A 17347-nucleotide genomic window follows, 5' to 3' on the forward strand; every position below is an offset into this window, starting at 1 on the left:
CATTTTGGTCACTCGATGAGGTCATGATGCATTTATCGTTAAGCTTTTATAATTCAAGGTGGTATTTCAAATACATCCTACTAAAAGAGGTTAAATAGAGTCATCATCTTTTACTAGCAAACTATTTATTTATAATTTGCAATGTCTTCAAACATTCATCCACACACACACATGTTCGCTTAACGTGCGCGAACCAATGAGATTCATTCTTGTGTTACGCAGCACTTTTGAGCTTCAGAAAGAACCAATGACCAGGTTCGGTTGAGCTTGTTTCACTAATCAAGGTTTATATGTGAATAAAAGCCTAAATTCAGTCTGTTCTTTGTAGAAAGCAGCCAAATCTCCTTAGAAAATTTGGACTAAACGGCTTAATTCATATGGATTAGTTGTAAAATCTCTTATAGGAACTTTTTGAAGCATCAAAGGGGTAGTTGCTTGTCAATGGAGGGACAGAAAGCTCTCAGATTTCATCAAAAACATCTTAATTCCGAAGATGAACTAAATTCAGTCCCACTTTATATTGTTATGGGTAGGTAAGGATGGGTTAAGGTGTAAGGGAAGGGCCAACTGTTCAATTACATAAAATAATTACAGCTGTAATTACATGCCGGTATTTTTAAATTATAAGTACAATGTAAAAACATGTATAAGTCCATTGTATCAAATGATTAATTACAATGTAAGTACATAGTACTTAAGCCACTTAATATAAAGCAGGAACCGAAAGTCTTATGGGTTTGAAACGACATGAGGGTGAGTAATTAATGAAAGAAATATAAAAAATTTGGGGTTAACTATCCCTTTAAAAATTATTAAAATAAAAGGACTCACCACAACAACAGTAAAACATCTCCTTGACTAAAGACGCAAGCAAATTTTCAAGCATCATCACAGATTGGAGACTGAAATGTACAGGCCAAATGACTAAGCAAAATGTAAAACATACACACATTACAGAAATACTGTAACAATAACATGATATTGGCTGGTTAATATAATAATATTATTAGGATATTATTATTATCCATTTTGGAGTAGGACCAAAGATAATAGCGAATCTGCCATTGAAAAAAAACACTCTCATCTAAATATTGGGCAATGTCTATGCTGGTTATGGCCCTGACCTCGTCATGGCTGTAAGAATAACACTGCCTCTATGTCCTATCAGGTTGGAGTTAGGAGGACAAGCTGGATATGGATAGTTTTTTTGGGGAGGGGTGGATGACTGTATATATATATATATATATGGAGAGGGATGTGTAGGTGGAGTTGGGGACTGGTGGGATTGTGTTGCAGAGCTGTGGTTGGTTCATCTTTTCCACTAACTCCGGCTCCCGACAGCTATCTGCCCTGACAGACAGACAGACAGACAGAGAAAGAGACAGATTAGCAAGAACAAAAAGAAAACAGTGTGGATTCAAGAACTGGGAGAAAGCAAATGAGAAAACAAGGAAGGACAAAGAAGGAGAGCAGATAGAGAGTAGAGGTAAAACATCCGGACTGCTTTTCTTTCTTTTGATGAATGCATTAGGTTGCAATAATACATTAGATTAAATTAGACATTGGCATGTGAATATTTTAACAGCAACATAACGTTAGATATTTTTTAATGCATGAATCCACTTCACAAATTATATGCTTGAATCATTTAACATGCTTGCTGCATGTAGAAATGCTTCAATTTATTTGAGATGATTGAAAACTAAACATCACTTTGGATATGCATCCCTGACATCTCACAATCCAAACAAACACTGTATGAATTTCTGATCAATGGCATCCCACTGTAGTCGGGTGGTCTAAATTTAAACGAACCCTTGTCAGAGTGCAAAAAATAAAAACATGAGGGTTGTTTCTCACTCTCTATAAATAACCAGCAGAGGGTGAAGCTTGTTGGGATTGGACACACAAATAGTTGGCTTTCCACGACACTACAGCGTTTTAGACTGAAGACAGACAGCCTGGCATTCAGCTTTTAGGACTGACATGTGTGACAGCTGCTTCTTTTCAATCTCTTCATCCTCTCTTTTTATCCTTCCCTTTCCATGAGGTATAGAAATGTCCTTGTCCCCTACTTACCTCTAACCTTCTTGAACATTTTGTTTACAGCATCACATGAACTTATCACATTTCAGTAATTTTACAGGATCTTTGATAAGTCTATCTGGTCAAATAGTTGCACACCCATCACTGAAACATTCATTAAACTACTGAAAATGATTTTAGTCATTGATTCTTTCCCCCCTCATGCATTTTCCTCTTTATGCTGTAAATAGCTGTGTGTGTGTGTGTGTGTGTGTGTGTGTGTGTGTGTGTGTGCGTGTGCGTGTGTGATAGTCAGCAGGGCCAGCAGCTGCTGTGGTGAAATACAAGAAGTGACAAGAGTGTTTTTATGACGGACATTATGTTGCAACACTCCTGAAATCATTTAAACGTATGCAGATATTGCAGGTTTGATCTAAATTATATTAAGCGTCACAAAACATACTCGCTCTTGTTTACATTTTATAAAAGTCTACTTTTGATATATGTTCAGAAGGTCTTCCAGGTTTGTGGAATTGCACACAGAACAGCTACTAGTCATGTGACTATCAGACCAGAAAAATACAGAAAATACAGAAAAAAAATTGCAAGTGTTTTCTCAATATTGAAACATTACATGCATATCTAATCAACTCCTGACAATGAATTATTTGAATTATCACTCAGTGAGACATTTAAACAAGTATTACTGTCTTTAGAAGGCTTTTGTCTTTTAAACACATTAAAATGTACAAGTTCATGTCATTTCATATTTACATGCAGAGATTCCCTAACTTTTTTTTGTCAGCTAAAGTTCTTTGACCTAATATATTTCCTTAAAGTACCTCCTGATTTTAAGTTAATAAGTTAGGTCACTGATTTAAAAAAGAGTCAATAACAATAATAAAATTAAGTTTGTGGTTCTCTGATGTTGGTTAAATAAATAAATATGATGAAATTAATGAAATGTTTTATTTCGATTGGAAATATATTTGATAAACGAGAAAGGTCAAAAGTAATCTAAAAGTAATAATGTAATGTGTACTAACTACAATTTTAGTCATGCAATTTGGTATTTGGAATCAGTAACTAATCAGTATTTGTACATAATATACCCAAGAACTGAAAGTACCAATCTCGAAATGTTAGCGCCTAGCAAGGACATAAAGTACTGTAGTGTTTGGAAGGTTTGTTGTTGGATCACAAAAAAACACAGTGACAGGACAAAATACTAAAATGTCTCAGAGATTGATTTTATTTTAACGTATTAGCCTCAGCCAGACAAAAATAAAAAAATACATTTCTATCCTGCCATTTCCATCATAGAATGCTATTAAACAATACACGATTAGATGGAAATGACAAAATGGTTTATGTGTAAGCTTATTGCCTTTTGCTGACATAAACATTTGCTTTCCTAACATTCAGGGTTTAAGCATTGCATTGTCCAACATCTATATTTAAATTGATCCTGCTATTTTTTGTTTTTAAAGTAGACTCCTCTTAATTTGAGCACCTGTTGCTGGAACTCGAGCAGTCTTTATCGGTCCCTGGTGAAAAGGGTTGTCATAGTAAATGGGTGGATTCACTTGGCACAAGGATTGAGTCATTTCCGTGCGTTTCCACTTAAATGAAAGCAACTGCGTCTGATTTTGAGGACACGGATAGACCTTTATGTTGTGGTTTGGAGGTGAGACTGGAGTGCGAGAGAGGGGACTGGTGACAGCGTGAGGGTAATTTACGCTACACAACCTCTGCCATATTTTCCTATGTGGCTATTTTTAGAGACATAAACATACCTGTCTATCACAGTCCAATCATACTTGTTGGTTTATCTGAGGGCACTGCCTTGTTCTGGTTTTGATAACAGCACAGTCCCCTTTTTGAAACAATACAAATTTCCAATGAGCTGACTAAAAACAACATGGGCAAATATAAGTGAGATTATGGAAAGAAATTAGTTTGCATGCATATGCCGTGATCTGTAACACGCCTGGTTATCTATAATAACTGCCAGATGAGTGAGGATTACTAATATAAGTCAAGAGTAACCACACATTCTCTACTACAGGCTGAATCCCATAATAAAAATCAAATATCAATGCAAATATTCATTATTAAATTTAGTAAAGTAACTGCATATATCGTGTCCTGCAATATGACATGCTATGCCATCTAATACTAATAAAATCTTTAAAAATGTACTCATTTTTGAAGTTTTTATGCACACAAAGGAATATTTATACCACATTTATAAAATTTGGTAACAATTTGCAATAATTTTCCATTAATGCATTAACTAATGTTAACTAACAATGAGCAATACATTTATTACAGCACTTATTAATCTTTGTTAACATTAATTAATAAAAATACAACTGTTCATTGTTAGTTCAACTTCATTAATTAATGTTAAAAGACGCAGCTTTTGATTTTAATCATGTATTAGTAACTTTTAAGATTAACATTAACAAAAGATTTATAAATGCTTTAGAAATGTTTTCTTTGTTAGTTCAGGTTAACTAATGTAGTTAACAAATGAGATCTTATAAACTACAAAAAAAAAACTATAAACTATAAATCTTCAATTTGGAATGACAATAAAAAATGTGGTACATGCTATTTGTAAATGACTCAGCTTGCTTATAATAAATTTCAACCCTGGCAATCCTTTTTTGGGAACTCCCTTCGTGACCACATGCACCTGTCAATCACCGTTATATCGTCCCACTGTAAAAGAGTAAGATGAGATAAACCCACGAGTGTAAACCCAAACCCATCCATGTTGATCATGATATGATGACTCATACTGCATGTTTACTGTGTTTCCTTTCAGGCAGCGTGTGCTGAAGCGGATCCCTCACCATACTCCACTTTGTTAGTTTGCAAGTGTAGTCTGTCTGTCCATCTATTATCTTGGTAAAAGTGTCAGTTTTTTACAACACATAAAATAACAACTTAAAGAGGTACTGGGTAATTGTGACTATCAGCACAGAATATATCATTAAAAAGCTATCCTACACTACACATTACAATGGCTCCCAAAAAGAAGTCACCACGGCCTAAGAAGCCCATACCTGAATTGACAACAGTTGAGAGTGGAGTGGTTGTACCAGAGCTGGGCGTTAAAAAGCTGGAGTTTCCCCTTAATATTGAGCAGCTGAACCGTCTCAATGGTGTTCCCCTGCCGCCCCCTGTGATCCGACCCGGGGAGAAAGGTTTCGGCCTGGGCACTGAGCTCACCCGTCCCCTGCATGGATCCGCTATGCTGGAGGAGCTGAGCCGCATGAGACAGGAACGCTTCCTCACTGACATGGAATTGGCCTGCAAAACCAAGGCATTTGATGTTCACAAACTAGTCATTTCTTCAGTCAGCCAGTATCTTCGTGAAGTCCTGGCTAAAGACCCTGGACTCAAACGACTGGAACTTCCAACCCTCTCACCTCTCGGTAAGCCTTAAAACATATCAGAGGTGCTTCCAGAGACCCATTGTCCTGGAAAAATTTAGCAAACCTAAACCAACAATGTCTTTGGATCTGAACTAATATGTAATATTATCTCCAGCAACAGGGTCACCTGACATGGCTGAATTTGTTAAAGTTACTAAATATTTCAAGTGACCCAAACAACTGGAATAATCTACAGTCAACAAAATGTATTCAGACACCTTAACATTTCTCACATTGTCACAGTTTATTCACTATAGTTTATTTGCTATATAGTCGTAAAAACTGGTTTTGGCCATCCTACTGTTAGACTGTCTCTACGTTGAATAGCTGTCAACTGGATTGGATAAAACCAATTTAAGTCAACCAATTACTAAGCAATGCTTAAGTCGCAATAGCAATTAAAGAAAAAACACTTAAAGGGATAGTTCACTTCACTTTGAAATTAATTTTTGGTATGTTTTCGCTTACCTCAAGGGCATCCAAGATGTAGGTGTCTTTGTTTCCATAGTTTCAATTTTGATATTTTTAGGTCAAACCGTTCTTGTCTGTCAGTCAAATAAAGGAGGTCTATGGTCACCACCTCAAAGAGCATGCACAGAGAAGTCTAGATTAAACATGATTTAATGACTCGTAAATGTAAGTACACATTGATGGACTAAGACGAGCGGTTTGTGTGAGAAAACGAACAGTATTTATATCATTTAGACCTCTCAGAGCTCTTTGAGGTGGACCCCATAGACCTCCATTATATGACTGACAGACAAGAACGGTTTGACCTAAAAATATCAATATTAAAAATAGTGTGAAAACAAAGACTACATATTGGATGCCCTTGAAGTAAGCTAAAACATATCGTGTCAAAGCGTCGGAAAAATTTTTGGTCGCAAATTTTTACTGGTAGTCACTGTATTTTTACTTTATTTTGCTATCCTCGCATACATAAATGAATGATAGTGTCCTGCACTCACCAGTAAAAAAAGATTTTAAATTATATCTGGTGTCTGAAAATTTTTGGGTTTGACTGTATAATAAATATCCATGAGATATTTGTATTATATTTCTCCTCAGGACTTGCCAATGTGATTACATTTGCTTACCTGGGCCGTGTGCACATGTCCCTGTACACCATTGGCTGCACTGTGGCTGCGGCGAGCACAATGCAGATCCCTCATCTTCTCCAGATGTGCATGGAGTTCATGATGTCCGAGGTGAACGCTCACACGTGTGTGTACATATGGAACATCGGCGCTGCGTACGGCCTGATGCCTGTTCGCGAGGCCGCCCGGCGCTTCATTCTGGAGAATTTTGCCCAGTTTTGTGAGACCGCTCAGTTTAACCAACTCACCCTGGAGCAGATCACATCTTTCCTGCAAGACGACAACCTAGTTCTTCCCTCAGAGGTCACCACCTTCCAGGTCAGTGTAAAGAGAGAAGGATTAAAACGCAGGAGGAATTGGGATTTTACAAAAGGAGTAGTTCACGATTAAAAAAAAAACTTTTGCTGATAATTTACTCACCCCCATGTTATCCAAGATGTCCATGTCATTCTTTCTTCAGTCGAAAATAATTAAGGTTTTTGATGAAAACATTACAGGATTTTTCTCCATATAATGCACTTAACTGGGCACCAAATGGTTCAAGGTCCAAAAGACAGTTTCAGTGCAGCTTCAGAGGGCTTTAAACGACACCAAACGATGAATAAGGGTCTTATCTAGCGAAAAGATTGGTCATTTAAAAAATAAATAAAAAAAGTTTAAGTTTTATAAGCTCAAATGCTCTCCTTGCTCTGTTCTGTGATGCGCGTTCGTAACTCTCCTGTTCGAACTCGTTCATCAAAATGAATAAATCTTTGAGTCATTTGGTTCATTCAACGAGCAAAATGAACGAAATGACTCAAAAAAAAAAAGGTTCGTTCTTGTGATTATGGAGAAAAATCCAGGAATGTTTTCATCAAAAACCTCAATTTCTTTTTGACTGAAGAAAGAAACACATGGACATCTTGGATGACATGGGGGTGAGTAAATTATCAGCAAAAGTGAACTACTCCTTTTAGAACTCCCATTTATACAGTGAATCAAAAGCTAAATATGTCGGCAAAAATAGCACATCCTATAAAAAGAGATATAGCTACAGAGTCTTGAGAAGGATATAGACATGCACAGGATGAACACTATTTATAAAGTAGACTGAATTAGATACTAAATATGGATCACTCACTTGAACTTTTCTTGGAATCTACTGTAGATGGCGATGAAGTGGTTAGACTTCGACCCAAAGAGGCAGGAACATGCTGCAGAAGTGCTGTCTCACGTGCGCTTCGAGACCATCCCTGCCAACGAGCTGGTTAGTGAGATCCAGCCAGTGGCTCGCATGATGCTAGATTCTCGGTGTCACCGTCTTCTGGTAGATGCCATGAACTACCATTTGCTGCCATACCAGCAAAACACACTGCAGTCACGGCGCTCAAAGGTCCGGGGAAGCCAGAACGTTCTTCTAAGCATTGGGGGTCGCCCATCTCTAACTGAGCGTGCCCTGAGTCGAGAGGTAAATATGACAAAGTCCATGGCATTTTTTATTAATAGGTGTCCAATTCAACTCCTGGTGGGGCGAGTTTATCTCCATCCTGCTCCAACACACCAGTCTCGTAATACTGAATACCTTGGCTAGGTTTGATTAAGTTTGAAGCTAAACTCTTGCCCTCCAGGACCAGGAATGGACTAGAAAATACACTAGTCAACATTTGAAAGCCGTTCTTGTCTTAGGACAACTTTGATGCACTTTATTGATCCACTTCAAATGCTGACTACTGTAAATTTCTGATTTCATTTTGATTGGTCACCAGGTGCTGTGGAGAGATCCTCGAGAGGGAACGGCTATATGGCGTCATCTTACTCAGCTGCCAGCAAAGAGCTTCAACCAGTGTGTGGCTGTGATGGATGGATTCCTGTACGTGGCAGGAGGAGAAGATCAGAATGATGCCCGAAACCAGGCGAAACATGCTGTTGGCACTCTTAGCAGGTGTGTTATCACAAATAATTGAATCTAATACAGGGGTGGTCCAGTTCTGCTCCTGGAGAGCCATCTATAGAGCAGTGGATGGCCACAGGTCTGCACAGTTTTACTCCAACCCTAATCAAACACACCTGATCAAACTAATCAAGGTCTTCAGGATTACTATTAACTTCTACTATTAAGCAGGTTTGAGTTGGAGTTGTTTGGAGCTAAACTATGGGCCTCCAGGAATAGTTTGAGACCACTGCTATTGAGAATGAGGAGTCACTTGCCTATTTGGGCGGGGTCTGAGCCGGTCGGCCATGATGGTAGGTGACGCTATCGGTTACCAGGGTTTTTATCGGTTTTTAACGCAGCAGTTACTTCCAGGCATGGTAAAACAGTGCGGTATTGCGAGAAACTCCTCTACTACCGAGCTAAAAACACACGTAATCAATACTGTTTTGTCGTGGGAATCCTACCAACATGGCGGAAAGGGGAGGGGCACTGTAAAATGACGTCAACTCCTCATTCTCAATAGAGGTCAGAAACCTGATTAAACACGCCAGCTAATCAAAAGCTTAAAGGGTTAGTTCACCCAAAAACGAAAATTATGTCATTAATGACTCCCCCTCGTGTCGTTCCAAGCCCGTAAGATCTCTGTTCATCTTCAGAACAGTTTCAGATATTTTAGATTTAGTCCGAGATCTATCTGTCCCTCAATTGTAAATGTATGTACGGTATACTGTCCTTGTCCAGAAAGGAAATAAAGACATCACCAAAGTAGTCCATGTGACATCAGTGGGTTAGTTACAATGTTTTGAAGCATCGAAAATACATTTTGGTCCAAAAATAACAAAAACTACGAATTTATTCAGCATTGTATTGTCTACCAGTTCGGATCCGCGTTCAGTGCCTCTACTGACGTGTGTCTGGTGCGTCCGTGTATTCGGGTTCAAATAAATACGGCTGGGCAAAAAAATGCAAGTCTTCCTCTGTGTGGAAATCCTTACACATTTTTGTGAACATTGTTTTGTACAGCGTGCGTCCCTCAGACTGTAACCGAACCTCAGCCGCACCAGACACGCGTCAGCCGCGTCACTGAATACGGATCTGCAAAAGAACCGGAAGACAATACAATGCTGAATAAAGCCATAGTTTTTGTTATTTTTGGACCAAAATGTATTGTCGATGCTTCAAAACACTGTAACTAACCCACTGATGTCACATGGACTACTTTGATGATGAACTAACCCTTTAAAGATTACTTGCAGGCAAGTGTGTGCTTGAACAGGTTTCAGCTAAACTCTGCACTCCAGAAACACGATTGAACACTCCTGGTCTAAAACCTATTTGACCGTCCGCATTACCTTCTGGTCCTCAGATATGATCCTCGCTTCAACACCTGGCTGCATCTGACCAGCATGCGCCAAAGACGTACACATTTCAGTTTGGTGACCACTGGTGGGCGGCTGTATGCCATTGGTGGGCGAAACACCGATGGCCTCTTGGCCACTATTGAGAGCTACCAGCCCTCTACCAACACTTGGCAGCTCCGTACGCCAATGGATATGCCACGATGCTGCCATGCCAGTGCAGTCCTACCATCAGGAGACATCTTGGTGACTGGCGGCTATGTCAACTGCGCTTACTCTCGCTCGGTCATCCATTATAGCATTAACACCGACACTTGGAGCGAGCAGGGAGAGTTGGAAACACCTCGAGGATGGCACTGCTCCGCAACAGTAGGCGGTAAGGTGTACGTTGTAGGTGGAAGCCAGCTTGGTCCCGGTGGAGTCCGCATTGATGTAATGACCATGGAAGTCTTCTCCCCTGAGAGCAAAGAGTGGACAAGAGCGGCAAGCCTTCCCTTAGGAGTGAGCACAGCTGGCATGTCCCCACTTGGAGACCACCTGTACCTGCTGGGTGGGTGGAATGAAGACGAGAAACGTTACAAGTCAGCGGTCCAGCGCTTTGACTCAGGCACCAACAGCTGGTCAGCAGTGGAAGATCTGCCAGAACCCATAGTGGGAGTGTCTTGCTGTGCCCTACCTTTGCCCCCACGTCAAGCGTCCCGAAGACACCGAAACACCCCTTCCCATGAAGACCAGAGCAGAGTGACACAGCACAACACCGCATGAGAAATGAAAGCTGGGGAAAGTCAAAGAGCAAAAGAGAGACAGGGTGAAAGAAGAGATTGTTAGAGTGTAGAAAAGAGAGAGCGAGGGAGAGGGACGTGTCGGTGAAATGGAAATTTAGAGAGTAGAAAGTAAGGATTAACAAAATAAAGTGGAAAGCCAGCACAGAAGTCTTGTTGTTCTTAAGGTTTCTTTGAGTTTAAAGAAAAGGTACTAACTAGGACGTATTTATAAAGAATGTGAAAGTTACATTTCAGCCTCAGCAGTGCGAGGAATTTAGTAATATATCTATGAGTTTCTGAGATTTAATGAGTTTTCGAAATTGAGCCATGCCTCGGATAGCACACGTTCGTCTCCAAGATTTCTGCTAAAGAGCAGTTCATCTGGAAAGACGAACGTCTTTACATACGTTCTAAATAATAAACATCTTAAAGACATCTTCTAATCGCCTATTCAGCATCTGACAGGATGTATTACAGAAGTACAAACACTCTTAATACATCTTGCAGGTGCAAACTCACATTTCCGAGATGTACATGTGCTATCAGGGGCAGTTTTATTGAAAATACCATTGTAGGATCATCAAAAACATGCTAAATTCAGTAGTACTGAATCAAGTGTGTCAGTTTATTTATTTCTTAAAATATTTATTGCTTTTTTTATTTTAATCAAGTTTTGATTCAGTTTTCTCTCTTGCAGTTATTGGGTCTGGCTTTTAAAGTCTGTTCAGGGGTACTTATGGTTTTTTATATACAAAGACTTGCACAGTGCAAATGTCAATGCCCCCATAGAGATACAATCAGGCACCAATACATTGATATTGCCCACCAAAGAATGTGCATAACACCACACCAGTTAGACTATAGACTGGCTATCGATGAAATGTTTCATGCTTACAAGCATTGATATAACTTGTTTAAAGTTGTCATTAAAGGGTCTTTACCTGCATGTGTAGTGGTCACAACTACCACCTATAATTGTAGGATAAAGACCAGTAAAAGGAACCAGTAAAACACACAACAAAACTGTCAGTAATAGAAACACAAAATGAAAATGTAAGTATGACATTGAAAATACAGATTTAGGAGTCTGAAGTGTGTCTAGGACTAGATCTCTCTGGGATTTAACTAAATAAAGCAAAATTGATTAAAAACAAAATAACGTCTCTTCATTCTTCATTCCTTTGAACCGTCATAACCAGTCACCAGTTCACCCTCAACTGTCTGAAGTGTTTTAGCAATAAATAGATGTACTTCAAATAGCATCACACCACCACACAAGTCTTTAGATTAGGAAAAATAAAATCTTATCCAAGGATATCAAGAAGGTATCAGCTCTTCCTAAAATTACTATCACCTACACTGAAAAAAATGATGTTTTAACTTAAAGTAACCTGACCGACTTAATTGAGCTCACTGAAACTAAAAATCTGTTGATAGACATTTTTCAGTCCATGTTAAACAAATGATTCAAATGTGCACTTGCATAAACCTAAAATGCTTTATAAATTGCATTTTCACCTGGATAACCGTTCACTTCTGTAAATGTGGTTCGACAAACATTGATTGCACAATCACCAAACAGCAAAGTACAGTCTAATTTAGCTGGTCGTTTGCTGGTTCAAGTGGCATTTCAGCTAAATCATTTAGTCTCAACTCGAAAGTAGTTTCATAAGTACAAACGTGCACATTAAATTCATTCAGTAGTGTTCCACAATCATTAAACTTTAGCCGTGAAATCACAGTGCTTGTATGAATTTTAGATTTTAGAAAACTAAACAAGTGAAATAGCCTGAAATTTCTCTTTTCCAGACTTGCAAATTATTCAAATTTCCATACTTTGCAAAAATGCATAGGAACCCTGATTGAAGTTGATTTGAAAAAGCTGGTAAATCGTGCATTACCTTTTACAGTGAGTATACAAACAAGTACAGCTGATATTATGGTTTCAAAATTGCTTCCCAAAATTGTCATCTCATTTAAGTCATAATTTGCCACACAAATAAAAGAAGTTAATTGAGCAACACACCACAACTGTACTTCACACAAATAAAGACACGGACTGCATCAAATTTTGGATTTTTCATTTATTTGTGTTACAAATTCAAAAAGGTGGTCCTTTACTTGCCGGGGAGGATGATGCCATCATACTGAAACACAAAGAAAATGGTGTAAGGAAATTCAGAAGAACAGAAGACACACTGGACTTATCTACTAAATTTACAGCTCATCTTACTTGTGTATATATATATATATATATATATATATTTTTTTTTTTCAAAGCAGCTTCACAGAAAAATAAAATGGTTCTCATTAGCCTACATTTATTAAAAATTGAATTGAAAAACACTAAGACAAAGTTATTATCAACATTAGTCAGCACTAGAATGTGAACTGAGGATTTATCTTCAGTATATCTATATACAAAGAGGCTTGAACTTCTGACAAATTAAAAGATTAATATTAAAAGTAATATTTATTTTAATAAATATATAAATCAAAATCATATGGAATGCACTGCACACACTGAAACTAGTAAAAGTTATTTCCATCATTAACCTTGAATGATTGAACCACTTGTTTGCCCATTTTAACAGCACAATTTTAGGATTGTTCAACTTCTGGCTCACTCTTAATTAAACTGGAAAAAAATAAATAAATAAAAAAAAAAATAACAGCTACTGCTCCAAAAACAGCAAACACGTCTGTCTAGCATCAAATCAACTACAAACGAGCAAAGAAAGAACTGGGACGCAGTATTTAGCCAAACAAGGCCAGCAATCTGTGAAAAAATTAGGATACACTAGAACAAGGACTGTTTGGGAATGGAGTCGAGTTGTGTAACAGGTATTAAACACACCTTCTGTTGGAACCAGCGCATTGCCTCCTCCTTGCGGATCCGGTGCTTGGCACCGATGCGGCCCTGCTTCCTCTTCTTGTCAGCAATACTGAAACCAGGTCTGCCAAGAACCTATAGTACACAGGTAAAGAATTACTTGGCCATATCCATCACAGAAACACAACAGTTACAGGTTAAAGTTAAACTATGTGATTGTTTTCATCCGTTTTGCACGGTATCCCACAAATACCCATTTTTATAACATCCATTTAACTAGTAATTTCAACCAACCTGAGTGTAGAGACAAAAACCATTGCACAACTCAAAACAAACTCCTAAAAGCCTTAATTCTAACAGGTTCAACTGTAATGTAAATGCGTGCTCACCACGTAGAAGTCCAAGCCGTAGATTCCAATGCTTGGGTCGTACTTGATGCCCAAATCAATGTGTTCCTGGATACCAAAGCCAAAGTTTCCGGTGTCTGAGAAGTTGTTTTTCCTCAACTCGTACTCACGCACCTGGACAAAATAAAAAAATAATTAAAAAAGACGAATGATTTTTTTTTAAACCCACTGTGGACTTTTGGAAGTTGGGAGTACATTTACATTTTTTGTTGTATGAGCTCGCAGGTGATTTCTTTTTTTCTCTCTGGAGAAAAACTGATGCTCGTATAGCTCACATTGTGCAAGCCGTGTAGGTTACGTACACCTCCTGATAATTTTTAAACATGTTCAGGGAGTCAGCCTGATTTTGATCGGTGTATAGGCTGTTTCCTATTGCCAAATCATACATAACAACGTCACAATAGGCTAGATTTATGCAGATTACATTCCAGTGGCTATACTGTACATACACTAACACACAAATACACCATCTAATTGTTTTGTTGATTTTGAGTTCTGTGCTGTTTAGGGGTGTAACTGTTCACAAAACTCACAGTTCGGTACGATACACTTGTGTCACGGTTCAGTACGTTTTCGATACAGCAAAAAGAAAGAAATGCCAGAGAAATTATTTTTTTTAATTATGTTATTAAAAATACACCGTATTCACAGCAGCGCCATCTTTGATTTTTAATGAAAATTAAAGCAAGGCTGTGAGGGATGGACATGCATCTTTTCAATGGGCTGTACTGTTATTTAATGTGTTTTCGGATTTTTCTGCTCATGAAACACTGGAAAAATATCTTTCCAAGAAATTTCAGTTGACAAACTCAAGACAATATAAGCTGTGGGAAATTGTAAGTAATCTAGCAGCTTTATTCAGCTTTTTACAGCGGATGCCATTGGAAACATGGCAAGTCTATCCCTCACAGGCTTACTTTCATACCGGTCATGGCGCTGCTCTGAATAAGGTCTATAGTACGATTTTTTTTATACTTTGAGCAATGATGGAGCTATACTTGACTTTTCTTAGGAGCATGTAAAAACAAAACAGCTCCTTAGACAAAATGAAATGTAATATTATAGTAGCTTGTGATAAAAGGTTTATTTTAGTTCAGATTACCATTTTAGGGCAGCAATTGTATTCATAATGTCAAAATAAAACCGACGTGATGTTACTTGAAAGCATTATAGCCTACTATTCTGGTCAAACTTCCATGATTACAGTTAATAGTGTTACTACAGTAAATCCATGGTGAATGTTGCTGACATGTGGACATTGAATAGTTCATTCATAGCACAATGTTTCTTCCTGGTTTCCACCTCAGCACTGTTTGATCCGTTAATAACGGAGCAATGGGAATGTTTCTCAAGATCTCACAGCAATGTTATTACTTCAGTGGCAAATTCAAATGCGTTATTGACTGGATTTGGCTTTCTACTAACAGTGGTGCTGGCACTGCATTGGTCCAAACTGACAACCAGACAATTAACGAGTTGCTCAGTTTCGTTCCACTTACATTACATTTACCATTTGATGTTGGGAAATGTTGTGGTCACGCCAGCGTCTCTTACATTATGAGCGCGCTTGGCATGCACAACGGGCCCAGGGCTGTCACGATAACCGCAGAATTGTAGTGCCGCGCTACTGACGAGTCAACCACAGAGGACTGAAAGCAACCGCGATAAACACGTTTATTTATAAGGCTATACCCTTCTTGTTTTGAACATGCATGGGTATTGATTGTTAAGCTGGTTCATTGTGATATCAAGACCGTTTATTGTAGTGATTTGTAGCCCACAGAGGCTTCGCACAGACAGTGAATGAGAGAGATCGGCAGAGTGCGTGCGATAACCTGCATCTGTCTGAGAAGTCATATAAATATTGGTGAAAAGGTTGCCGTGACGAAGAAAAGCGAAATGCTTGTCGCATTATCCTTATAACATTCATGTCAAGGGTATTTACATTAATGAACAAAACAAACTGGTAGCTTTACATTTCAATCAGAGACGGCCTCTGGGCACTCCTCAGCCAATGAAAGCTGCTTTGGAGTCCAGACCTTCTGTCGGGAGTCTGAAGGTCTGGATACACAAGAATAACTGACTTGTAACACGTGCAATGGCTCACAACCTCCCAAGTGTCCGAATTCGCACAGTGTGAGGGATAGAAGTAGAGTCATGGCTAATTGTTAGCCAAATAGTCAATTCCAATAACACATTCCTCTCACCTTCAGTCCCTTCTCCAGGATTTCCTCAGCCTTGGCTCCACGGACCGTGCAGTGGACTGCAATCTTTTCATTTCTACGGATACCAAAGGATCGCACAGTGTAGCGGGCTGGTGGGAAACATTTGCAATTAATGCATGGCTCAACTTTACAAACAGCAACAAGTGTCACTCCACATTCATCAGGTGTATCAGAATGCTAAAAATTCAATTGATTTATTTGTATAACGCTTTTCACAATCCACATTTCATAGCAGCTTTACAGAAAATGCATGAATCCACATTACAAGAGTGATCTGTTATCAGGGGTAGCTCTCTTGTTATGGATTTCATAAATGTACATATACAAGATTGCAGTTAGCAATCTCTAAACAATAATTCGATGGAACAATGAGCTTGTTTAACAAATGATTGTAACACTTGAAAATGTATAATTTGTGCATGTCGCCTACCCTTGGAGAAGACAGGAGTCTGTCCGGTCAGCTGTTCCAGCACTTTAGCAGCTCTGGTCAGTCTGTCACCACTCTCTCCGACACAGATGTTCAGGCACAGCTTGCGGATGCGAAGCTCCTTCATCGGGTTCTCCTTCTTCTCGGCCTGTTCCTGTACAGAGAAATATAGCTGTCATGAACACGGTCTCTCACAAACCTGCACCACCAGCTCTCTAAATATCATGCAAAAGCTGTAGCTCAAATAAAACCATCGCTGTTTTGCGTTATAGCACTAGCACGTTACGTTACTAGTGGTGTAAGCTCTTCAAGAGGCGAACTCTAATGAACATGCCCGGACATATCCACCATTTGGAGAGGAGCTAGCATGGCATTACAAGTCAACATACTGTCATATTGAGTACTACATACAACTGAGCTCTTGGTTAATCATTCGGATTCTATTTGCTTTATAAAAACAAAGTTCAGACAGTATTAAAAACACACAAGTAACTTTAAACGAGTCAATGACATGCCGTGTCGGCACTACGGTGAAGCTAACGCCAATCTACGCCGCATCAAATCATTCAGGCCACAAATATCGCCATCATTCTGCTCGTCACATCAACAGCGACTGATAACGTTGTGCTTTACGTGATTGTTGCATAAAAACAAGAAGATGTTAGTTGATTTTACTGATACTCCTTCGTGATCACAATTTCTGCTGTACTCACCGCCATGTTTGATCACTCAGAAAAGGACGAAACACTTCCGGCGCAGAGAATTTATCTTGCGTTTAACCACTCAGAACTACACTTCCCATCATGCTTTGCGCTCAAGGACGAGCTTCCGGTATTATTTAAAGACTCATAAC

At 38.8% G+C, this 17347-nt stretch overlaps 2 protein-coding genes across 2 annotated transcripts; one reads left to right on the forward strand and one right to left on the reverse strand.

Annotated features, from left to right (window-relative positions):
• Positions 1-1279: 1279 nt before the first annotated feature.
• On the forward strand, positions 1280-11082 carry klhl43 (kelch-like family member 43). Its single transcript, XM_039680660.2, has 6 exons — positions 1280-1486; positions 4859-5471; positions 6540-6886; positions 7716-8015; positions 8314-8489; positions 9847-11082. The coding sequence occupies exons 2-6, from the start codon at positions 5057-5059 to the stop codon at positions 10601-10603; spliced, it is 1995 nt and encodes a 664-aa protein (XP_039536594.2). The 5' UTR covers positions 1280-1486; positions 4859-5056; the 3' UTR covers positions 10604-11082.
• A 1589-nt stretch (positions 11083-12671) lies between these two features.
• Positions 12672-17307, reverse strand: rpl11 (ribosomal protein L11). Its single transcript, XM_039681097.2, has 6 exons — positions 17208-17307; positions 16498-16648; positions 16050-16156; positions 13825-13956; positions 13460-13570; positions 12672-12749 (listed from the first exon to the last, which is right to left on the reverse strand). Exons 1-6 carry the CDS (start codon positions 17211-17213, stop codon positions 12720-12722), a joined length of 537 nt encoding a protein of 178 aa, XP_039537031.1. The 5' UTR covers positions 17214-17307; the 3' UTR covers positions 12672-12719.
• Positions 17308-17347: the final 40 nt, after the last annotated feature.

Source organism: Pimephales promelas, chromosome 18 (genome assembly GCF_988280905.1).
Source record: "Pimephales promelas chromosome 18, fPimPro1.hap1.1, whole genome shotgun sequence".
NCBI classification, from domain to species: Eukaryota; Metazoa; Chordata; class Actinopteri; order Cypriniformes; family Leuciscidae; genus Pimephales; species Pimephales promelas.